Raw genomic sequence first — 25,464 nt, 5'->3', positions numbered from 1 at the left:
GCAACAAGAGATAAATAGCACAAAGGTCAGTGCTGTACTTTTAAAAACAATTATCAATCATGGTATATTACTAAAATCAGAGATTGGAATCAGGATCCTGTTTATTGCATAACAAACCTGTCATTTCTTCCCAACCTAGTCAAGCAGCCATAGCATTTGAAGGACCAATCAGTTGTAAACTGCGAATTGAAGTATTAGCTAAGACAGCCACCTCAGTCCTTTTCCTTCAATGCCCAGGCGCTCCAGTGGTACCTTGTGCGGAGGTTTTTAATAATGACGCTTGTTTGAATCCTGGAACAATGAGCAAGGGCTGCATTTCAGGGCTGACATTGCAGTAAAATGCCATCACATTGCCCAACGGGCTAAACTTAACTCAACTGTGAAATGTGCTTCTTAGAGAGAGAGGGGTGAAGGATAGAAAGGAGCAAAGTAAAATGAATGCAGTAGGTGGGGCCTGTATGGATCGCAATAGGTGACTAATGATTGATATGTAAAGCAAACACAAGACCAATTTAAGGTAAATATATAAACACTGTACCAATTCTTTCTTTTAAGTGTTACACACTTTCAGAGTACATTTTATATTTTGATTTTGGGATGCACCACATCAAACAATCACCTTTAGGATAAAGAACAAGCCTGCCAATACATATCAACCTGCAGGCAAATTTACTTTGCAATCTGTTTTTCCTCCATGTTCTCAAGAGCAAAATTATTCATCATTACAACACTTTTTCTGCCACACAGCAGCTATATATAAAAATAGGGAATCATAATAAAGGGAAAGAAGTAACCATTTTGGTACAGTCCGGCTCTAATCACAGCTGCAGTTTAACCCCTGGCCCGTTGATTGCAATGCAGCTGCTAGTGCAGCTGGGAAACCAAGCCGTGTCACAAGATGAATCCTAATCAACTGTACAAGGACATCTGGTTTTGGATGGCAGGAGAAGAGCATTTAACAGTCTTGAAATCCTTTTACAAAAGAGCACTAAGCAAAGAAGGCTGTAGTTTGTGGTGGTGTTGGCTAGATGTGGAGGGGAACAAAATTGCATTGTGTAAAATTTGTGTCAATACTTTTGGTAAAGGCATAGTGGGGGTACATTGTCTTTATTTAAATCTAATAGCCTTGTACTGTGATTGAGTTTGTGTGCAAGTGTCTTAATTTTTTTTCAAGCTTTTTCAGTGGATTTAAAGCACTTGCAGGCATTAAAATCTGTTTTAATTAAGTAACACCATATTGTTACTTGTCAAGATGACAGAATGCTCAGACCCTGTTTAAGAGACTTTGTTAGTTAAGTGAGTCGATGGACACTTTTTGCAGTTAGTTTCTCTGTAAGTACCTTTGGCATCTTGTAGATTGCAGATTTATTAACTGCAGATTACAGACACGTGTACCAGTTGACCTGACATGACACTTAAAAAGAAGTTGCGTATGACCTTTAATGAAGGTATGTTTTTTTTTACACTATAGCATTCCCAGTGAGTGGTGCTACTGGCAATAATAACCTAAAGCTCATATCAGAGAGTTGAAGATGAAGCTAGCTGAGGTAAACTGTCAAACCAAGGCTACTTGGACAGCGGGTGGTAGACCCCTGATATACACAACAACATTCCTAGATGCTTCTACAATCACAACACTTTATTTCTCTGTTTATGTAACTCCCACTGACAGACTGTAAATCGACTGAAAGAGTTCTGATTCCTGGATCTTCAGCTTGAACACAAGACGCAGCACTGTGTTTCACTTCAGTACAATTCACTAATGCACTGTGTTTTGTACATCTAAAAAATTTGATCATCATGCTTGCAAGTAATAAGAAAAAGTTGAACAAAAACACACTAGCACAAACACATAGAACAATACTTCTATCATTTTAACTATTTGGAGGAAATGTTGAATTCAAAAGCAACCATTCAAGCATTCACTTTTCTTGATAACCCTGTTTAGGATTTGTGTTATCATAGCAAGCCCCTCTACTAATCTTGCATGTAACATAACCTGAGTTACTGCTGGGTGCATCTTAGCCTTGCAAAAAATGATATCTTCTGAACCCCTGCAGTTTCCAAAAGGCCAAGGCAATACAATGCAAGTGTCTTAGAAAGGGGAATTGATGTCATAGAATAAAGTATATTGTACGATAGATAAGACAGAAAGTATTAAAGCATCACAATAACTATCAGACCATATAGAAGAAAACACACACACACAGACACACACATAGACACACACACACACTATTTTTTTTTTTATCTTCATAACTCATCTTATTCTCCAGAGTTAGCAGCAAGCAATAACGGAGATAGCAGAGGACAATGAAGGAGGGCTGATGAGGAGCAGGAGGGAATGAAGCGGGAGGTGAAGAATAAACTCTCTTTTCTAGATCATCGATGTACACAAGCACAACGTTGGAGTGTATACATAGTAATCGTAGTAGTATATGGAATACAGGGGCTCGTAGAAAGATTGACAGCCACTGACATTGTGACATTTGTAGTTGTTGCATGCATTGTTATGATGCATGAAGGACATGGAAATGAAGCCCTGTGGACTTTTTTTCAGCTACTTTATCTATCTACATTGCACATCTATCCGATGTATCCATACGTATGCTAAGCAGCTCAAATAAGAAATTGACTTCCTGGACAGGTTGCTATGTAATACTTTATGTAGAACCATGTTGATAAGAATGTTGATGGATAAATGGGGACAGACAGAAGACTGTAAAAAAGATGAGGGAATATACAGAAAGTGTGCAAGTAAGGGAAGCATTTGAGTGAAAATACGAATAGTACTGAATTAATGTTTAATGGACTAGATGAGAGATATCAGCTTCCTACTTGACAGCACAGTTTACCTGTGCTGTCAAGTAGGAAGCAAATTACAACAAATTGTGCTAAATACTGTAACCTTCAGTTTCCAGTTGTAAATTATTAAAGAATGCAGGTCATGTCAGCGTACAGATGGTAAACATTCAAACAAAATAACATTCATCCTTAAGTTTTGTTTAGAAATCCTCAACCCTTGAACACTTGTGTACACTTCTGTGTAGGTATAACTAACTATCAGCTTAAAGATTTACACATATAAAACACATGTTTCAAATAGGCAAAAAGATGATCAGGGGCAAGACTTGCCTAACTCAGATCTTGATATTTTAACATAGCTACACCCATTAACTAGAGCATTAAACCGACAAGGTCCACACTCTAAACCAGAGCCACTTTCTCGTTGCAAGACTTGCTGGAGACTCAACACATGCTACATTGATGAATGAAGAGCAAAATGAATGACAGAAAAACTCACCAGTACATGAGCCATCGATCTCCTCATAAGCAATGCTGCAGACGCATCTTCCTAAGGGGACCAACCAGTCTCCATCAGCTCCACAGAACAGTTTGGGAGTGTCTCTTTCTTCAGCATGGTCAATACAAGCCCCCCTCACCTCCACCAATGAAGAAGAGTCCACACGAGGCACTGTGTCCGGAAATGAGGCCAGGTTCCTTAATGTGAAAGGACATTTCTTATAGTAAATCCTTACTGAAACCAAGGCAATGCAGGCACCGATGTCCTGGAACGCCAGGTAGAAACCCTTCCTAGTCATGGGTCCCACTTCCCTCACTTCAGTGTTGAGCTTGAGGATGCGATCTCCGAGGTCCATCTGAGTGAAGCTCTCATCAGCAGCGATGGTGTCGATCTTGGTGAACTGTTGGGGCTTGAATTTGACACCGTGAGCCTCATCAGTCTCATGGTAGAAGAGGTTGAAAGTCTCCTTGCAGGTACCAGACACCCAAGGGATGGAGTTGCAGTCACGCAGGGTGAAGCGAAGCTCCACGTAGATCTTTTGGGCAGCCTGTCGAGAGATCCAGTTGGAGCGAAGCCAGTTGTTCTGGTTGGGCTCCATCACATTGCAAACCTGGAAAGTATGGATGGGCCGGTTGTGCTCATCCATCTCAGTGATGGCATCCCACTACACATGAAATAAGAATGGGATTGGGGGTAGAAGAGGGAAAAACAAAACAATCGTAATGATTAATCAATTGTAATTAAATGATAAGAACAAAAGTCCCTAAAAGGTCCCGGGGCGGTTGTGGCTCACTGGTAGAGCGGTTGCCTGCCAATCGGAAGGTTGGTGGTTCGATCCCCGCCCCTGCAGTCATTGTCGAAGTGTCCTTGGGCAAGACACTGAACCCCGAGTTGCCCCCGGTGCTGTGCATCGGAGTGTGAATGTGTATGAGTGTATATCTGATGAGCAGGTGGCACCTTGTACGGCAGCCCCGGCCACAGTGTATGAATGTGTGTGAATGGTGAATGTTTGTAGATGTAAAAGCGCTTTGAGCAGTTGTTAAGACTGGAAAAGCGCTATATAAATACAGCACTCATTTACATAGTCCATCTAGTCGCCCCGGCAGGCAACTCTGTTCAATATAAGGGTGATGGACAGAATGAAGAAGATTGTTGGTTTCATTAGTTAGGCTTAAAATGTAAAGTTTGTCCTGATTGTCGCACTTAAGGATACACCATGGGGTCATTGAAATCAAAAAGGTTCCAAGGTCCTTTTAGAGCATTAATGTGATAAGCTAATTTAATTGCAATTTAATTTAATTTAATTCAATTTAATTTAATTTTTTAATTTAATTTAACTGCCTGTGTTGGCCTATTATGAGACCCTTAAAGATAACATATGGGCTAGAAGTTGCATGAAAGGAAAGCAGTCTGGACTGCTGCTGAGCAGTCTGGACTTCCCTCCCAAGAAGAATGATATTGTTAATCGTTCAAGAAAGTAGTAATCATGACAACAGCAAAGGAGGAAGTACGGTGACGTTATTATAGAACAATAGAAAGTTAGGAAGAGATCAGGGTGAATGTACAGTATGGATCAACAAAACATCTGACTTCCAGACAGGAGACTGCTGTTGGTTTCCAGTTTCCAACCATGAATCAACTTTATTTTTTTAATGCATGACCATGATTGTTTTCGAACCGTAACCATGTTTATTACTATAACCATGATGACGTAGCTCCCCCGGCCTTAAGAGAAAAGTAAAAAGTTTCACTAATATTATTTACATACTTATCACAATATTTTTCCCTGAATGTAGTTTATCGGTTTGACTAAAGCTTAACCACAGGATTGTAACATAATAAAACAGATGTATCATTCATCAGTGATTTGTAACAGTTTTGGTATGATGTCCTGTTGATAGCGAGTATAACTTTAGTTTAATAACGTGTCGTTCTAGTGAGCATTCATAATTCATCACATTTAGATTTTTAATTTGGAGGACTTGCTAGGAGAGTCCCAGTGAGGCTACATACTCATTACCTATCTGTAATCTCTTACCATCTACCTCTGCACAGTGTTACTGTACTAATCTAGTTGATGTTCTAGCTTGATGGTGGTTGTCACCATGTTTCGCTTAATCATGGAGTGCAGGCCTATGGGGCTGAGTTATATTAACATGGTAAGCACAGCATGCTAACCTGCTAACATAAATCATCATGATAATTTGAGCATGCGTGCTGTCATGATTCACACTCCCAATGAAATATCCACTCAACTAATTTCTTACATTCCATTGAAATGTATTATCATTGTTCCAGGGAATCATCTTTTTAGGACCCTACATTTATATTGTTAATATTATATGTTAGGACAATAATAATAATGATTAGAAGTCGTTTTGTTGTCTTTACATGAAACAGTTATTTGATTGTCTTGATTGATGCACAGACATTGGTTTGTCTGTAGGGGGAGCTTCCTGTTTACAGACAAGTGGTAGAAGCTCCTTAAAGGGAGTTCTGCCAAATAGCTGCCCAATAGCCACCCAAATAGCCATGAGCCTGTAACTTTTCTTTTGTTGACCTGTGTTATGTTCTTTTGACAAGATATTGTAGGTTTATTTGTGTTTTTTTGTTTTTGTAAAGTTTTCCCCGCCACTACTTTACCATAACCAGCCTGAACTACTTGTTGGTGTTATATAAACTTCAAATAAAACATACACTGGGGAAAATCAGTGTTCTCCTTTCACCACGTGGCAAATACTTAGAGTTGTACTAGAAAAAAATGATTCATTCAAATCAAATTTATTTACATTTGGGTAGCCATTCTTTTGAAATACAGTGGCATGGATTCAACTTTTGGTGACGTGGAACTCAAAAGGGCGTTAGTATTTAAATTAAATTACGGCAATCAAATATTAGTTAGTTAGTTGTCAAAACATCTTGCACTTGAGCAAAATGATGAACAGACAGAACGTTATCCTCAACACTGACAGGGAAATAAAAGACATAAACAAACTAACAATCTATTCTCCAATTATTCCTTCAGGTATTTATGGGTAGGTTTTCTGTAGAGTGATGTCTGATTCCAGCTGCCTAGTCCTCAGCTCTGCAACTTCCAGGTCACATGATTACAGGGTATGGCAGCTTTACAGGGTCATGAGGTTACCTTTTCCCTGTATTGATGGGAGAGAAGGTAATGGGGTTTTTAGCCTCCTGGTCCCGCACGGCCCTCTGGTTTAATTAGAGCGGGGACTGGCTACATTGGTGACCCCAAAACCAGCCAACACAGACCAACACAGAATCAAATTATCTGCCTGAGAAAAATGTCTCTCAAATCATTTTGCTTATAATACAGCTTTGGACACACCACAAACCGCAGCATTTACCTTTATGTTTGTGTGTGCTTTCAATTTAGACTGACATACAAACCATTTTGCTTTTACTGTATACGGTTGGGTAGGATTCTTTTTTGACTATTACTGCTATTGCTTCACCCACACTTACACCCCCGTCTCCTGGTATGAGCCAAACACTATAATCAACATATTTTCACAGAGACAAGCAAAAGATGTAAGTGGAAGGTTAGGTGAGCAAGGCCAAGCATGAAGCTATTAATTACCAACAACCACATTCACATAACTATCATTTTGCATTTAAAAGTTACTAATTACAAACACACACAATTAATTTTACCATTTTCTGTTCAGAGAGTAGACATCCCCATTCTAATTACAGGCTGGAAAACAATTACTATATAGGCAAACACAGTCCAAAGAATTGCAATGGACCTGCTGGTTAATTCATCAGTAATATTTGCCTGATAAGCTTGTGCATTTAATAAGCTATTTTGCATTTAGCTAAATATTACCTCTTGATGAGAGTAGTAATCACAGCCTAATGTTTGCTTTCACATACTCATTATTCTTTTTAATAACATGTTCTAATTCAATCATGCAAAGATGACAGACTTTAATCTGATCTTCCCTCAAGGTGTCATTGTAGCATTACAGTCAAACAAATTAATTATGATTAATTGTGTTATTACCCATCAAACGTGAGGCTTTCCACAATGAGTTCTGTTGGGCATACATAGCACTGCGGTAAATGCAGGTAAACATGGTCATAGTGTAATTCTTAATTCTTAATTCCTACTTTAAAGCAAACAAGGAACAGTACCACACATTGTCCATTCATTGTGTCCAGTTTTCCACATTAATATTACTAGGAATGGGTTATAAATATTAGAATTTCAGCAAGTTAGTATTCAGCATGGACGTCGTTAGGAACATTTTGAGGTAGCTTCAGCCCCCCTAAAATATGCCTAAGCCCCCCCTCCCAAATAATAAGAAAAGTAATAATTTAATTTTTTTTACAGTGCATTCTGTATCACTCACTACGTGGAATCAATCTCCCTTCACCATCTGTTGATGTTGTTGTGCAATGCAGTCTGTTTAATTTTTATTTCACGAACTGTCAACTGGTCGATTTGACAGTGTTTTAGAGACAGTACGGTAACGGTATGTGGACAAGCGAGGTAGAGAGTTACTGAAGAGAGAGAAAGCCAGGCAGCATTATAACAAAGCAGTAAATCAGAGAAATAAAATGTTGTTTTCATCGATTTATCACTTGAAATGCGACTGTAGCAAGTATCTCACTATCATTAAAGTTACCCAAATTCATATTTAGTAACAACAAATACTACATCCAGCTACAAAAAAGCGGAAAAGTCGAAAGTTAGACTGAAGTACAAAGAGTCATTGACTATGAAGATGATACACCGTCTTGTCTCTTCTCAATGGTTTAGACTGGCAGCTTTCAGAATGCTGCAGACCGGTGCATCTCAAGTATAGACTGTTAATATACAGTCTATGGTTGCAAGCATAGACTGTCTATGGTTGCAAGTAGCTGTAGTATTTATCTCACCTTGTCGCAAATCTTTGATCTGGACTTGCTACTGCACCATAGACTATAGGCCTATAACATACATCTATTGACCGCACATACAGTGAGTGATACAGAGTGAAATTGTAAGTTGTTAATGACTTTTATTTGCTTCACTTTAGCTACTTTTACTGTACTTGAGGTAAAGATAAAGGAATAGTTTAGTTGGCTATGGATAATTGTCTAGGTAGTGTAAACAAGTGAAATACAAGAAGTAGCTCTCCTGGTAAGGTATTGGGAGCTCTCTATTCTTTACCATTAATACAGCCTGCCACCTCTATTAAATAAAATATCGGTCCCTAAATATCATAGTGTCACTGATAATGCTATTGTTCCAGTATATCATTCAAATCAGAGAGAGAGAGAGAGAGAGAGAGAGAGAGAGAAGCAGGAGTTTGGCAGTGCAGCAGATTCTGAGGGAGGCGGATTGATTGAGGTCAATAGTGGTCTACAGAGCTAAAACAAAGTGTGAGGTGGGGGGCGGGGGGGGGGGGGGGGGTGTGTTTTCTTCTAACATGCATTTGTTGACAGGTCTAGGCAACAAGGCATAGACCAAACTAAATCATTTCATGATATTTATTATGTATGCTATATTCTGATCAACTTCACATTCTGCATTCATTTTCTGTAATGAATTAAACAAGTATCTAGATGGTGTCTAAATGTAGACTAGGCTATACATGAGCATACATACAGTAGACTAGGTTATACAACAGTAGCATACATACAGTACACATATGCATACTAGAACTTCTATTCATCTTGCCATCAGGTTATTAAATTCAGACATACTTTTAATAGGATCCTTGTCAACCATATTGCTATGAACTAGTTCAGCATATCATTCCTGACTGGAGTAGTGTGCTTTTCTGGCCTAAGTAAATCCCCCATGCAGCTTTGCTGTATCTTTTTTTGTTATTATTATTTTTTTCATTTAACCTTTATTTAACCGGGAAGTCCCTTGAGATTGAAATCTCTTTTTCGAGGGAGACCTGGCCAAGACGGCACAAAAGTTGCAATATAAACAGAAAATACAGCATTGACAAAATCACACATAGAGGAAAGGAACAGGTCACATGTGGCAGTTACATTTTGGAATTACATGACATTTTAAAATGGCCTTAAATTCATTCTAAAAGCTAACATTAGAGTTTGTAAGTAAGATTTTGCAAGGGGAAGTTTTGCATAGCCTCGGGGCCAAGCCCCCTCTGTCTTTCAATCCTAGCGACGTCCCTGGTATTAAGCATCAATTTTCAGTGTCAGTTAAAAGCTTGTTTTACTCATTTACTTAACTTACATATTTCTTCTTCATTTCATTATTTTTTATTTCATGACTTAAAGGAATAGTTTAAAACGTGAGAAACAATTGTTTTTGCTTTCTTGACGAGAGTAACACTAGAAAATTAAAACCGCTGTCATACGGTTCTGTCTCTACGGTTTAAATGAAGCAAATCTCACTTTGACAGACCTTCCTCCACAGCGCTGCGGAGGAGGGTCAGACTGGTCCACACAGCACTCAGGGATGGGAGAAAAACATGCTCTGGTTTATTGGCATTTCTTCAAACCAATCACAATCGTCATCGCTAGATGTCAAGCAGATTCAATCCACCCTTCAGGCTTTTTCACTCACTAAGTTCCGCACGGAGTCGCTGCAAAATTTCAGAAAACACCCAACTTACACATTATTGCAACGTCATACACTAAAATATTAAAATGCATAACCCACCAACTAATTTGAAGACTATAATAAAACACACATGGGCCTACACATTTTGCATGCAATACCTAACAGCAGTATACATATATGTGACACCATTATACAGTATATGTATGTGTGTGTATAGATGTTTGTTTAATTGAATTTAAATATGTTTTTGCTTTTGTGATTTACTAAACTGAACCTACAAATCCAAATCTACCACATAGACCTACCAATATGTCATTGTCAAACTTCATGCTTCTCTCACTACCATCTACATAATTATCCAAATACTTAATTTAATTATATATTTTTAAATTTGACCTCCATTTTCTCCAAGAATATCTTTTCAGTGTTTTTGGTTAATGTTGCTTTTATTACACAGATGCTCAGCTCGGTCGGGCCATGGAACTGCATAATTGAAGTGCATGAATGTGTTGATTCATCCACCATTCAGGCTTTTTCAATCTGATTTGACTACTTGGTCAGCTGTTGACCTGCAGGGGTGTTTGTAGGAGGAAAGATGCATCAGCACCTTTGGGCTTCAAGACCCTTTTTTAACAATAGTAGGTTCTACAGTTTAGGAGACTTACTGAATAACTGGAGATTGTACAGACTAATCCTTTCTTTTGGTTTATAAAGAAAATGTTTGACATTTCCACATTGGAGACATGACTTGGGAGTTGAAAAAGGTCATCATGAATGATGTATGAAAACAACTACAAGCATGTCTTTGTTGAAGACGCAAGCAAACTGAGATTGGTGATAACAGTTTTTCTACAAGATAGATTGTATGCTGTATAAATGGCTTCAAGCTCAATGAAAAAAGCAGGGATGAGATGGTCAATATTGCTGCAAATTCTGTGTATTTTTTAAAATATTTCTAGATAAAAATTTGTAATAATAAAGATGAAAAATAAGCTATAACATATAGGTGAGGAGTGATGTAGAGTGTTAAATGGTATGTTACAATGCTTGCTAAAGGGCAACCAAGCAGGCCACTGAACCCCAGTAGATGACATATTATAATGACTGTTGAGTGATGACTGAGCAACTTCAGTGTGTGTGTGTGTGTGTGTGTGTGTGTGTGTGTGTGTGTGTGTGTGTGTGACTGTATGACTGTGAGGTATGTATGCTGGCGTGTTTTATTAGCGGATACAAGACTGTTACTTAAGTTATGAGGCAATGAAATGAGCCAAAATGTGATTGTAGATCAACTGTGGCCAGAGACAGAGAGAAAGAGGCATAGATTAGTGGGATTTCTCCCAAAGGGGGTAAACAATCCACTGTGATAGGAGCACATTGCTGCTTGAATCCCCAACGAAACACCATTCATAGCTGATTGAAAAGCCTTCAAGACTTTCACATATTGTCTGCGAGCTGGTATTTTTAAGCAGCTATGTGGTGTCAGCCCTTTTAAATAAGTCACAATAAGAGCTGGGAATTAAGTTTGTCTAAAGTGGACTACAAGCAATGAAATTGATTTCCTCTTAATTGACTTCAAAATAAAAGGGACATTTCAGCGTCAGTGTCACACCTTTGGGCCAAAACCTGTAGTCCCCTTGAAATCACTTACCTGACAGGACCATAGACACTTTATTGTGTGTGTGTGTGTGTATGTGTGTGTGTGTGTGTGTGTGTGTGTCTTTGCATCGCTGATTTACAATCTGAATGTGAACTAACATCTTTTCCAAAGTTAGAAAACTTAAAGTGAAGTCTTGCCTGCCCACCTCAATACCCTGCCATCCAGCCTTAACATGCATAATTGAAAAACGGTCAGAAACTGTGTGATTGATTGCAGCCTGAGACCAAGGCTCTTATAGCTCATCTCTTTCTCTCATGAAAGAGAGCCAGAATTTCTTACTGGCCATTCGCCCGGAAGGAGAGCTCCTTCTATTAAAGTTGTAAAACCCGGACCCTATTGAGAACAGCACTTTTAACTATAGTGTCATAACCAACGCCACCCTTCCTCAATCGAAATTAAACATTTAGTGATCCATAACATTCCCGCCAACTTGGTTTAGTAAAAAAAAAAGAAACCCAATTTAAAAGTCAAATCTCCCTCTGTGCGAATGAGAGTGTGTTATGACCTACTATAAAATAATGAGTTAATAATTACTGACAGAAACCAGTGTGGCATGTTAAAGAGCGGAGTATGGGCTGAAATATGTGCCAACAGAAACTGAATTTGAATAATTCATATTTGAATTTGGCTTGCTAAACTTGAATAATTGCATTGAAAAACTGAATTTGAATCACATCATTTCAAATTGTGTCATTTAATTTGAATCATTGCATTGAAAAACTGAAAATGAATAGTATAGTTTGAAATTTAATTTATTCGTTTGGAACTGAAATCCAATAAAATATGATCATCAAGGAAAATTCAACTCTCTATATATCTTCACATTCAGTTCTCACAATTCAAATTCAGGTCACAAAATTCAATTTTAAGTTACTGTGACTGACATCCGGGTATTTGAAGGGTGAAGGAAGAGCAATCGAGTGCAGATCAATGTGTATCTTTCACGCTCCCAAATCACCCACAATCCTATGCGTGCAGCTTTGCCGGTTTGTTAAAAAAATAAAATAAATGGCGGACATAAACAGAGCAAAGCAGAATTGGAGCGGCACCGCTGACGGCGCAAAAATCGTTTAAATGTAAGTATCTTTAGTGTTTGCTATACATTTGCTATCACCGTTAACGTGTTACATTAATGTGAAGCTAAAAAATTTAATGCAGGTACAAATTGCTATTAATAATACGGTAGATACAGTACATCACAGGCTAACGTTACGCTAACTGAACCTATCAATTATATTAGGCTGTCAGCTGGTTTGCTGTCTTTTGTGCCATTTGTGTTTGTAAAGTCTAATGTCCGGTGGCATTTAAATCTCTTTTTATATGCCGTTATAGTATAGGCATAACGTTGGCAGAGATCTAGAAATTGGTGTGTTTAGCAGTTGCAGCTAAGGATTGTAGGTAAAGCTGCACCTTGTTTACTTTACTAGCAACGTTACATGGAAGCTAAAATGTACATTCCCACGTAAAAAGTATAATGTAACGTTACGTTTTAGCATTCAGAACGGTACACATCTTTTTGTTGTGTTTGCTGTCTTTTAACAGGGACAAAGGAACACACGGAGGCGGTCACTGAGGATGGAAGGAACAGCAGCAGGTTGGCCTTGGTTTGTCAACATGGATGAGGCATCAGGGCAGTCTGCATCAGTCTGATTGCCCTGGAATGGACCTTTAAAAGGTTTACTATAAGACTGGAAGAAGACGTGTTAAAAAATACAATTTTTACAGATCTGCCTAACACACAAACACAAGGTAATTAATTGTGTTTTCAATATCTATCCTAAGTATACTACATGTTGTAGAAAGTCAGCTGACTTTTACTTGGGACAATCTACTTTGTGCAGCCATGCTATGTCAACTGCACATTATTTTGGTGTGAACAAGCTGTGTAGTGGGTGTAAATGGCCATTGGAGATACAACTGCCAGGTGTTTTATTGATACCATAAGACTATGTGTCTATGCATGCATAGTATGAACTCAGATTCAAAAGCTTTAATACACACGCTGTGTATTCATTTATACAACAGTTGTGTTGTTTATCCAAAGTATGTCCAGTGTATGGGAATTAGTATATATAAGGATACTTAGGTTTCCAGAAATACATGAGCAATTTGTGTTCCTGAATAATAAATAATACACCTTCTCATTCGTTGGTTTAAATTTAGCGGGCCCTGAAACAATTTTAGGAAGGAAATATCCTATGGGAAACAGGACTCTACACATTGTATATTGTTGGTGGCAAATAAGAATAGAAATAAATCACAGGTGTCCCTTTGGGCCGCAAGAGATTGGATCTGTATGAATATTTGTAAACTATTTTTCTTTAGTCATCACCGGGAATTGCAGAACAGTACAAAGTGTCCTGAAGCCTCACTTGTTTCACTTAGAACAAGACATGCTCCTGCTGTGGTCACACACATTCACACACTGTGTCAGTGGATTTGGGAGCAGGTGTGTGTTTTTCCCCGGTCTCCTGAGACTTCCTCTCTCAATTAAAGCAAAAATAAAGACTGGGGAGAAAAGAGTGTGAAAACCCAAAGCAAGCTTTCTTTCTTTCTTTAAATCCTTTCCACAATCCATCTTTTTTTTTTTGTCTTTTGTTTTTTGTCTCCCCCACCCCCAGACGAGCATCTTCCTTCTCCAAAAACATTATTCACATCAAGATGCTGTTCTTTTTGCAATATCTGACCCAATTTAAGATGCACCACACAGGAACTTAAACAAAAAAGTAAGAAGTTCAAACAAAGCCTGCTTAAATGTTTTGTTTGACACTATATCAACAGAAAGTGACAAATTCAAATTTACTTGTGAGAGCAAACTAATAAGCTGTCCCTTTGCAGATCGCGTGACACCCATGTTGGACCATTCATTCACTCTCCTGCCCTTTTTGACATTAGCTTTACACATCAGACAAGTGATTAAATACATTCAACCCCTTTACTAGTTCTGTTTATAAAAACTATTTAGACTACATAAAATCCTCTTTTGTTTCTGAGTTGCAGAAAGTGATCACTTACTTTGAAGGGTCTGATTCAATTACGCTCTAGTCTATTGAGGACATTTTAATTTGTTATTTTAACCAGAAAGATTGCTTAGTTTTTTTTGGGAGACTCATTATTTCTTGATACCTATACCATGTGAGCATTCTTAAACACCAAGCAACAAAAAAAAAGGTAATTAAAGTAAAAAAGTTCTTCCTCTGTCTTATCATTACTGTGTATTCCCTTTGCCTCTGCTTCTTTCTTTCTCTTTATCTAATCTATCAATCCATTTTTCCTCCCCCTTACTCCTCCTTTCCCGTCTCTATTCCCATGTCTCTACTCTGTTTGTCATTCTTTCTACCTGATGCCCTCTCTTTCTTTGTTCCTCATACACTTTGTTTCTTACACAAACACATACATCTTGCTGAACTGTGTGTGTGTGTGTGCACGCGCGCGCGTGTGCGCGTGTGTGCGCGATGCCACTGTCACTAGGATTGAGACATTTTATTTAATCCCAGAGCCTCCCTCTGTGATGGATGAAAAACCTCTCACACACACACACACACACACACACACATACACACACACTCACACACACACACACACACACACACACACACACACACACACACACACACACACACACACCACACACAGTAATAGGAATGAGTGAGATGGATGAAGAATCATTGCTCACTAGGGAACTTGATGTCAGCTCTTTGACTTTATGAGAAAAGAACAAACAATGAGAAAAAAGTAAAACAACTAAAACTGAGCAGGAGAAAGTAAGAGAAAAATTAAATGAGCTCTTTCATCCTTTTTATGACTAATGAATATTTATGATCACCGGCTTGAAATTTTGACTGTCACAGAAGTGAATAAAGTCACCCACCCCACCCCTTCATCCCCATCTCATAAGATTAAGTCTCAGAGACTACGGGACACATTTGTACATTCAAAGCACCTCATTAATTTCAAACTCACTCACTCACTCACTCACTCACTCACTCACTCACTCACTCACTCAAAGTCAGTTTTCTCTCTCTTTCCTTTTAAATTGCTGTGTAGCGATCAGATTGTCAGGTTAATAATAATATATTGAGATGAATAAATAATTGAGATATTGTCAACTTTGAAACACTTACCTTAACAGTTAAATTAGGTAATTAGGCTATTTATTTATATTTTAAGATCACGAGGAGGACACATACAGATTTGTTTTTATGAATCTATATTTAGAATGACTAATGATTGCATTATATAACTATGGGACGTTGCTGTTGGGAGGAAGAAATACAAACATCCGATTCTACAAGAAGCTGACTGCAAGAAATCAGAAGTCTGCTACATCAAACATCCTGACAATTGTCCAGGCATGTTTCGCAATGATGGAGAAACAACGCTGAAACTCAGGCTGTACTATGACTTGGATATTTCAGTAAATACATCTATTGTTATTATTCAGAGCCAGAACTGTGTGTCAGATGGAGCATAGTGTTAGGTCAGGCAGAGCACTGAAGATGCACTTGCAATTGCTGACTGGCATTATCTGTTGCACGCATGCTTCACAAATCAGTGGTTCATTTGTGGCAATCAGCTGATTAGTAACTACCATGTATATATATGTACAGCCTGTATATTATTACCTCCTCTTTAAGGGCTTGCCTTAGAGAGCAGAGGCTTTTCTGACACATCTAACTGTGTAAGCATTTGCTACAAATGGTTGATTCCTTCATGTGGAGTCTGACCAAACTGCTTCCACCTCTTAACGATATAACAGAAAGAAATTCCACAGTTAATCATCATTTGGGAAACACAATGCAATAAAATGCAGTTATTTATTTACTGACAGGTATATTCCTGCTGTGATGGAGTGCAATTGTTTTCTAATTCTAAAACTAAAAATAGATGTTTTTGAGAAACTAGATAGTATATTCTGTCAATTTTGTCCGTTTTGGGCACCTCTGTATCTTCTTGTGTTGATCTTTGTGCTGAAATGAAGCTGTGATGTTGCTGCCAACATGTCAGCCAATACTGAAATGATTTGACAGTTTAAAAAGAATAAAGTGGCCCAAAGTAGAGCAATAATTTTCAAACAGGTAGTATATGTTTATATTTAGTTATTATATTATATATTATGCATTGTGTTTCAACTATCTCAAGGTATGTACAGGTAAAGACTACAACCCTACACAATCCCCAGGTCCTTTTTTGGTAGATCTACCACCAATCAGTACTAACCATATGGGAAAATTTGGCCCCTCAAAATAATATTTTTTACAACAAAATGTCAGCAAGCTTTAATCCGAACATGTTTGTATGAGCACTGCCCTCCTTATCATGTAAACTAGTTTTTTGTACTTTATTAGATGATTTCGGTTGTAGAAGAAAATGCTGCTTGTCATTTGACTGTAAGTTGGATGCATTTTGATAAAGTATTTTTTAGATATCTGGTTGTTTGTCACCACTCTTTAGGGACTGATTCTTCAATTTACCCCCCCACCACCCACACACACACACACACACACACACACACACACACACACCCACACACACCACACACACACAACACAACACATGCAACACGACAGGAGCAACAATCCAACAGACCCTTGCTCACTACCCAGCACACAACTAAATCAATTGGAACAAGTGAGCAGTGAGCGAATGAAATCCAAAGACCCTGTGCTTCTCTCATTCCTGCATCCATCACAGTGGATGGGTAGCCAGCAGGGTGTAGCCAGAGCACCCGCACCCATCTGTCATCCCTGTGGTGCTCTCACAAATGACACCCTGTTGGCCATGGCCTCAGTCATCCTACGAAGAGAGCCGAGGGCGCTGAAGATAGAGTTCGACCTGTTTGACATTTTTAAGACTACTCATTTTGGACTGATGTTTGGAGCTGATATTCAGTATCTTTGACCATTTTTTAAAAGTCAACGAAACACCCTGAAATGACTAAGTGTGCCCCTAGAGTTGTAATTCTGGTCATGGTGTAAAATCCTCAGGGTATTATTTTATTAATGACAACCAATGAGAGCAAGGATAATACAATTCTGTTAAGTGGATGCAGTTCCTTTGAGGCATGTTTGATTGCAGGTTTAACAGACTGTTTAGTTAAATCCTCCCACTAAACTGGAATGATTTCTTTGGTCAGACATTACCACCATACTAATTTTGCCTGCCTGGCTGCTGATTGATTTAAATGCCATGTTGTAAGCCCATGTTTTGACTTTAGAAGGGCTAACCCAAGCTTTCTATACATCTCTTAAACCTGATTTTAACTTCACTTGCATCACTTGGACAAGTAATTCTTCTTGAAGAAAAGTGGGAGACGCTGCAGCACACAGAGCAACTATCACAAAGCTCAGATCTGAGAGACAACAGACAAAACAAACAGTTCACGTCTTAAAGTATACAGCAGGTTATTACACTTTTTTGCCCTCTGTGACATGGGAGATTGTTGCAGAGTGTGCTTGTATACATCTCTTCAAGATAAAAAAATAAGAAATTAAGTTGAGGCATTGAGGCTAGAGAAGAAAGAAGAGATAACAGTTTCACATTTCTAAATGTTATGAAACTGAACTCAACCTTAATCCTACTGCTTAAGACAACGGAGGGCAAAGACGAAATACCAGTGAGACTGAGCCTGCTACAATATGTGACATCGGTTCCACCAGCCCAGTGGAATGATCACTGCCTTCCAAGATTTTGTTGATCGCCCACATAACAGAACTCATCTATGCAAAAAATAATTTATCTTGTAAAATAACATATATGTTTTCCTTAAAAAGACAATGGAGTGGCTAATAATAAATATCATTGTTATAATGGAAAATAATAAAACAGTGTTACCTGAAATGAAAATAAGACGTTTCTGCCGAAGCCGCTTTGACATTCAACATGTTTGGCTCTGTCACCACCTTAAATTTATTTAATTTAGCACTAGCTATTGTAGTATTTTTTGCCATTTTTCACAGTGTAATGTCCATTACAGTAATGGCCTCTGGAGAGGGTCCTAATCTATCATGGGTCATATGTGGCAGCAATAGATCGCTCCTCTCTGTTGTATTCGATCAATCAAGGCTGGCATTAATGGATTGCAAAGCTTTAACTTTACCCTTATATTGGTTAAAAAAAGCAAATCTATAATTTGACAAGCCATATTTCTTGTACTTTATGAGAAGACCACCCTGTTTCCCACAGTGCATAAGACATATCCACCCTGACGAATTGCCCATGAACCTCTGACACCTCTGACCTCCCAATGCAATGTCTGCTGGTTTACATGCCTAACATGATCAGTTCAGTAGTTAGTGTCTACTTAAGGGTAAGACCAAAGAGGCCAATCACAATATATTCTAATTGACATTTGTGATCCACTAACCTTTCCTGTAACACCACCAGCAGGTTGTCACTACAGTAAATCTTTTGATTGTTCCTTTGGAGCAAAATAAAACGTGTTTTCAGCAACAGTAATGGAAAAAAAAGGAACAGAAAGTAAAGCCCTATTTCTACACTCACCTATAGGATTATTAGGAACACCATACTAATACTGTGTTTGACCCCTTTTGCCTTCAAAACTGCCTTAATTCTACGTGGCATTGATTCAACAAGGTGCTGAAAGCATTCTTTAGAAATGTTGGCTCATATTGACAGGATAGGATCTTGCAGTTGATGGAGATTTGTGGGGTGCACATCCAGGGCATGAAGCTCCTATTCCACCACATTCCAAAGATGCTCTATTGGGTCAAGATCATCTGGTGACTGTGGGGGCCATATTAGTACAGGGAACTCATTGTCATGTTCAAGAAACCAATTTGAAATGATTCAAATGTTGTGACATGGTGCATTATCTTGCTGGAAGTAGCCATCAGAGGTATGGGTACATGGTGGCCATAAAGGGATGGACATGGTCAGAAACAATGCTCAGGTAGGCTGTGGCATTTAAACGATACCCAATTGGCACTAAGGGGCCTAAAGTGTGCCAAGAAAACATCCCCCACACCATTACACCACCACCACCAGCCTGCAAAGTGGTAATAAGGCATGATGGATGCATGTTCTCATTCTGTTTACGCCAAATTCTGACTCTACCATCTGAATGTCTCAACAGAAATTGAGACTCAACATTTTTCTAGTCTTCAACTGTCCAATTTTGGTGAGCTTTGCAAATCGTAGCCTATTTTTCCTATTTGTAGTGGAGATCAGTGGTACACGGTGGGGTCTTCTGCCGTTGTAGCCCACAAGTGCTTCACAAATGCTTTGCAGCATACCTCGGTTGTAACAAGCCGTTATTTCAGTCAAAGTTGCTCTTCTATCAGCTTGAATCAGTCGGCCCATTCTCCTCTGACCTCTAGCATCAACAAGGCATTTTCACCCACAGGACTGCCGCATACTGGATGTTTTTCCCTTTACACACAATTCTTTGTAAACCCTAGAAATGGTTGTGCACGAAAATTCCAGTAACTGAGCAGATTGTGAAATACTCAGACCGGCCCGTCTGGCACCAACAACCATGCCACGCTCAAAATTGCATAAATCACCTTTCTTTCCCATTCTGACCTTCAGTTTGGAGTTCAGGAGATTGTCTTGACAAGGACCACACCCCTAAATGCATTGAAGCAACTGCCATGTGATTGGTTGATTAGATAATTGCATTAATGAGAAATTGAACAGGTTTTACTAATAATCCTTTAGTTCTGTGTTTTGTGCGGTGCATTTGGACGAATAAACAAAGTCTGTATTTGAATGAAAATTAACTGACATTATCCCCCGGATATGATGTCAAGACTCTGTCAGAACTTTCATTTTTAATTGCCAACACAGCCAATTCAACCTTAAATCACAGAAAAGCCAATTTGCCTGGGACTAATGTTATCACATGACCTGTGTTTAGTGAAATATGGTAGGTTATTTGCGTTAAGATCAAAAACAACCTTCCTAATTATTACAAATTACCAGAGATCCCAAGGTAACACTTGCTTTAAAGCAAATTCAACCCTCAGGGTAACAAAAACCAATGAATCCCACATGAAAACTGTACGATCTTAGGTGACAATACACATACAGTATCTTCATTGTTGGCAAAAATGTCATTTATCAACAGTATCAAAATCCAACCGCTAGTAAAAACCTATCTACCTGCACGATCAACACCGGCTAAGGGCATGAACCTTGTCTCCTTTCAACCTCTTCTCAATCTCATTTGCCTAAACGGTGATATGTCACTCCCCTTCACACACACTGACTCTTTGTCATCTGAGCTGACACAGACCAGAGACCCTTCTTTTTTTCTCTCCTCAACCAGCTCAGGGGAACTGTGCATGGGAAAAACGAAGGGAAAAGACCTTGTCGTTTTACATATCTATTTTTGCCAGAGAGGCAGGCTGTCTGGAATGTCAATGTGTGGCTCAGCAGCATCTGACTGATGTGAGATCACAGTGACGGCTGCACACAGCGGCACAATGAGAACACACACACATACACACACCACACACACCACACACACACACACACACACACACCACACACACACACACAGATAGACACACACACACACAACACAACACACACACACACACACACACACACACACACACACACACACACACACACACACACACACAGACAGACACACAAAAACACAGACACTTCCAGTGGGTGAGGTAGCAGGGTACAACCACAGACAGCTTATAGATAAGACCAGGTCACCCAGGTAGGGGGAAGTGTGCTGCACAGACACACAAATAAAGTCAACCCAGAACATGAATTTGTTGTCGACCTATAGGGCGGCTGTGGCTCAGGAGGTGGAGCAGTCATCCAAGTGGTTCGGTGGTTCAATCCCTGGCCCCTCACAGTCTACATGTTGATGTGCCCCTGGACAAGATACTAAACCCCAACTTGCTCCCAATGTTTATCTGATAAGCAGGTGACACCTTGAATGGTAACCAAGGCCAGTGTTGGGGAAGTTACTTAAAATGTAGCGTTTGCTTGTTACTTCTTAAAAAAGTAATCTGTTACTTTACTTAGTTATCCCCTATGGAAAGTAGTGTTTTACATTACTTGTTACTTTTACAACAGGCGTCTCTGGCAGAGACTTAAGATAACTATATTTAAGTAAAAAAAAAAACTATCTTTGACCATATAGCCAATCCATGATTTTTCAGTGAAGTGTCTGATCTACATTGCAGACTGGATTCTTTACTCACAGAGTGATGTCTGATTCGTTATGAACAAGTCCAGCGCTGGTTGTATGCACATCGGCAGGTCACAAAACACGCAATGGTCCGTGCATTGTCGTAGACACATGCAGCCTCTTCTGGAACTCCTTGTCTGTGCGACCGACGCAAGTCCATAGCGGTCTGCTGCATGTAGGATATGTATGAGCCCATCTCCACCGCATGCATCTGTAAGATTGTATGCTTTGTGTCTGCCTGGCATGCTCTGAATTTAGCTTTGACAAAAAAAGTAAAAGTAGAGATGAGCAGCGCGGCGTCCGTGGTCTGTGCAGTTTCAGGGTTATACAGGACGCGCTCCGGAGATTAAGTGTGTCAACGTAGCAATATTACCAGATGATAATAATTGCAGACTGGTCAGATACCAATACTTTCATAATTTCATTTTCTTAATGCTTGTCCTTCTCTAATAAAAGGACAGTTTGTGTTACTTAATGCGTAGGCCGAATATTTTTTATTATAGCTTACTTTGATTTCATAATCTTCTCAATAAGTGTCACATCACTGGACCAATAACATGGCCTATATAAATATATAGTGTAGTTTACATTTATCCCACCAGGAACACCACAGTGCTTCTTCATTTTTTTATTTTGGTGCTGTCACTTGTCAGAAGGATAAAAACAACAAAACATGAATACTGTTTTACATATTTGCTCACAGCATGTATTGAAGTCACTTCTTTTTGTCCCTTTCTGATTGTTCTACATGAACATTATACAAAGATATTTAGAATTAGACAGCTTATAGAGATTTGTGCATTTGGTTGTAAAACATGTTCTCGCGTTGTGAACAAGGGTTTGAAATTAAGCCTAGTCCTTCGGGTACATTTCCCGAGGAACATCAATTCCCTCTGCTCACGTTTAAGACAAAGTAGGCTAAACAATAATACAAACTATGTATATTGTGCTATACATTCTAGGTTACTCAAAGACACTTTACAGTAAAACCAGCACATTTATCACATAAAAACAGAAACTAGCATATTTAAAGCAATTAAAAACACAGTGTAGCCTACAACTTTGTAAAAATAATGTGGAGTGACTATAGGCTAAGGAGATATTTTTACATCCTTACACATTCAGTCGGTCCGCTATAGTCTGTTGGGCTTTTTCTCTCCGCTTGATAACAGCCGTATTTCCCTTTCTGCATGTTATCTGCTTCCCCTCCTCATTCCTTCCCATTAGAAGCTGCTGCTCATTGGGTGAACATATGCCGCATGCGTCTTCTCCATTTCTCCATCAGTAAATCTGATCAATACCGTGGTCTATTTAAGAACGTGCACTTATCCCAGCCATCTACACCTGGCTGGACATAGCTTCCCCTGTTCATCCTGGCTCGGCAAACGTGCAACTGATTAAGCCGCGATGAGCGGATCACATTAAGTCAAGCTGCGCTTTTTCACTTATCCTTCATATCTTTATTCTACTTTCGTGCAACAATTCCCGAAAAGCAGCAGGCAAAAACTTAACACAAAAAGTAATCCGGGCAAAAAACAAAATCACCAGGAACACAAGACAAATAAATCCAAAGACAGACCAGAACAGGACAGACCTTGACAACACCGCAGAGCAACAGAAAAATAATGATCCACACAAGACAAAGACAGTACAGAGACTAAATACACAAGTAAACGAGGGATAACAAGGGGCAGGTGACACAAGGGTTGGTTAACAGGTGAAAGACAAAAGCAGGAAAACGAAAACACAAGAACTAAAACCACAACACATAAGGGAACAGAGATGCTACAAAATAAGACAGGAAACTGGAAAAAACAGGAACATGAAACCAACTTAACAAAGAAAAACAAGGACAAAACCATAATGCAAAGAGTCAAAAGCAAGGGTCTGACTGGTATCAACTTTAGCAAAACACTTGAGTCAACGATAAAGACAACTCTGGCATTTTAAACTCTCGAAAAGGGCACCACTTTCTCATTCTCTCTTTCCCTCAGTCCCAATTCACTTAAATTCAAATCTGCTTTATTGGTCTGTCACAAGAAACCTGCATTGCTGAAACAATATTGTATTGATTGAGGTACCTTAATACAATGCTGGCATCAAGTACTGTTGAAAATATATGAAGGAGTTAATGAAATATGATGCTTATGGCAAAGACAACTGTAGAACACCAATTTCCAGTAAAGATTATGTTGCTTATTACATGTATGATATTATCTCTCTTTCCTGTCTCTAGTTTGTCTCTGGAAGACCTACATGCCTGTTTGATCTTTTAAATAAAATAACACATCACATGGCAAAACTAAGCCATGTTGCAGCAGCCATTTGATTTCCTACCAAAAAAACCTTAAAGTGCACCTGAAAGCAGCAATGTGATGAGGAGACAAGCTCTGATTAAACAGAAATAATAAAATAACTGGGTTATTTGGAGTAACATAATGAATATCACTTCTACTGTTTCATTTAGTTAACTATACTGTCCTCCATCTGCAGACATGCAGGATGGAACACACACAAATGCACCTACGACACATTGCCTCTTGCCTGTTTTCACAGTCTGCTGCTCTCTGTTAAGAAGAGGCTGTCAGAAAGCAGCGGGGGGGGGGGGGGGGGGGGGGGGATTGTGAAAAGTAAGAAATGGGAGAAAGATATCAAGAGGATGGGAAGGAGGAAGATGAACAGCAACGTAGGCACAAGAAAGTAAGACAGAGCGGACAAGAAGTAATGCTTAGCTGTGTGTAACAGTGTCAGAGGATGATGTGTGTGTTGCAGCACTTAGTACACTCGAGGGCCAAATATTCTCTCATAACAACAGAAAAAGATAGGGAAAAGATAGGGAAAATACTCGGTGGAAGAGAGTTTGCATGGGATGCTTTAGGATACAGATTGGAGTATAAAGTGAGAATTAGGATTATTGTAGGCTTAGGTTGGAGGGATGTAGCTTCAACACATTGATTGCTGCAAACAGCCTGGGAAAGCTGACACTGAATTTAATCAAAATAATGAGAAAAACAAAGCAATATACGAAGCTTGGGAAAGCCAATACATTTCCAAAGAAAGGTCTAACATACAAAATCAATATGCTAAGTCTTTTGATATTTTGATAATATTAATAATGGTGTCCATTAATTGTCTTACCTTTTTGAAAGATGGATACATAAGCAGATAGATAAAAAATATTCTAATACATGTTCCTCACAAGTACCCTTTCAAGCATTTGCTTGCTTACACTCAATATAAAAACAAAAAAAAAAACAGAATCACCTGTCAGTATACACAATAGGATTCAAAAGCACCACCGTCTGCAGCCTCCACAATGATGATACAGTTGAATAGACACCTCTATTACTCAGTTTAAATAAAAATACTTACTATTAGAAGTTTTATTAAGGTAGGATAAGGTAAAAGCTGTTGTCTTAGACTGCATTAGTTTTAGCTAGCTTTTTAGCTAATAACCTGGCTACTGACTTCATTTGTAAGATTGTATGAATGTTCAGTAGGAGATGTTAAGTGGAACATTGAAGTGTTGAATTATAAAACACCAGTTATTTTGACATCTAATTGAAGGTGCATAAAGGTTAGCCCAAATATCCATTAGGACATTGTTCTAGGTTTTCTTCTGGGTTTTAACCTTTAAACACTTTTCATTGCTACCCCCCTTAATTAACTGTTTGCGGTCAAATTTGACCGGGCAGTTTTAACTGCTCTTATTTTAACATAAATACCAATAACCCTAATGCAATGTGTGTGAGTGGGTGTACGTGTGTGCGTGTGTGTGT

At 38.8% G+C, this 25,464-nt stretch overlaps 1 protein-coding gene and 1 long non-coding RNA gene across 2 annotated transcripts in view; one reads left to right on the top strand and one right to left on the bottom strand.

The window, feature by feature from the left end:
- The window catches only part of LOC116698386 (ephrin type-A receptor 6-like), a 183,515-nt gene that overhangs the window by 133,204 nt on the left and 24,847 nt on the right, over positions 1 to 25,464 (bottom strand). The window contains 1 exon segment of the mRNA XM_032530305.1: positions 3,305 to 3,968. Within this exon segment, the coding sequence (XP_032386196.1) occupies positions 3,305 to 3,968 (664 nt within the window).
- On the top strand, positions 7,785 to 19,118 carry LOC116698387 (uncharacterized). The gene is made up of 3 exons (XR_004334205.1): positions 7,785 to 8,116; positions 13,207 to 13,208; positions 19,105 to 19,118. It is a non-coding gene; the product is annotated as an uncharacterized LOC116698387 (long non-coding RNA).

This window comes from Etheostoma spectabile, chromosome 11 (assembly GCF_008692095.1).
Source record: "Etheostoma spectabile isolate EspeVRDwgs_2016 chromosome 11, UIUC_Espe_1.0, whole genome shotgun sequence".
NCBI classification, from domain to species: domain Eukaryota; kingdom Metazoa; phylum Chordata; class Actinopteri; order Perciformes; family Percidae; genus Etheostoma; species Etheostoma spectabile.
Note: the sequence above shows the minus strand (reverse complement) of the source record. Positions and strands in the feature narration are given on the sequence as shown.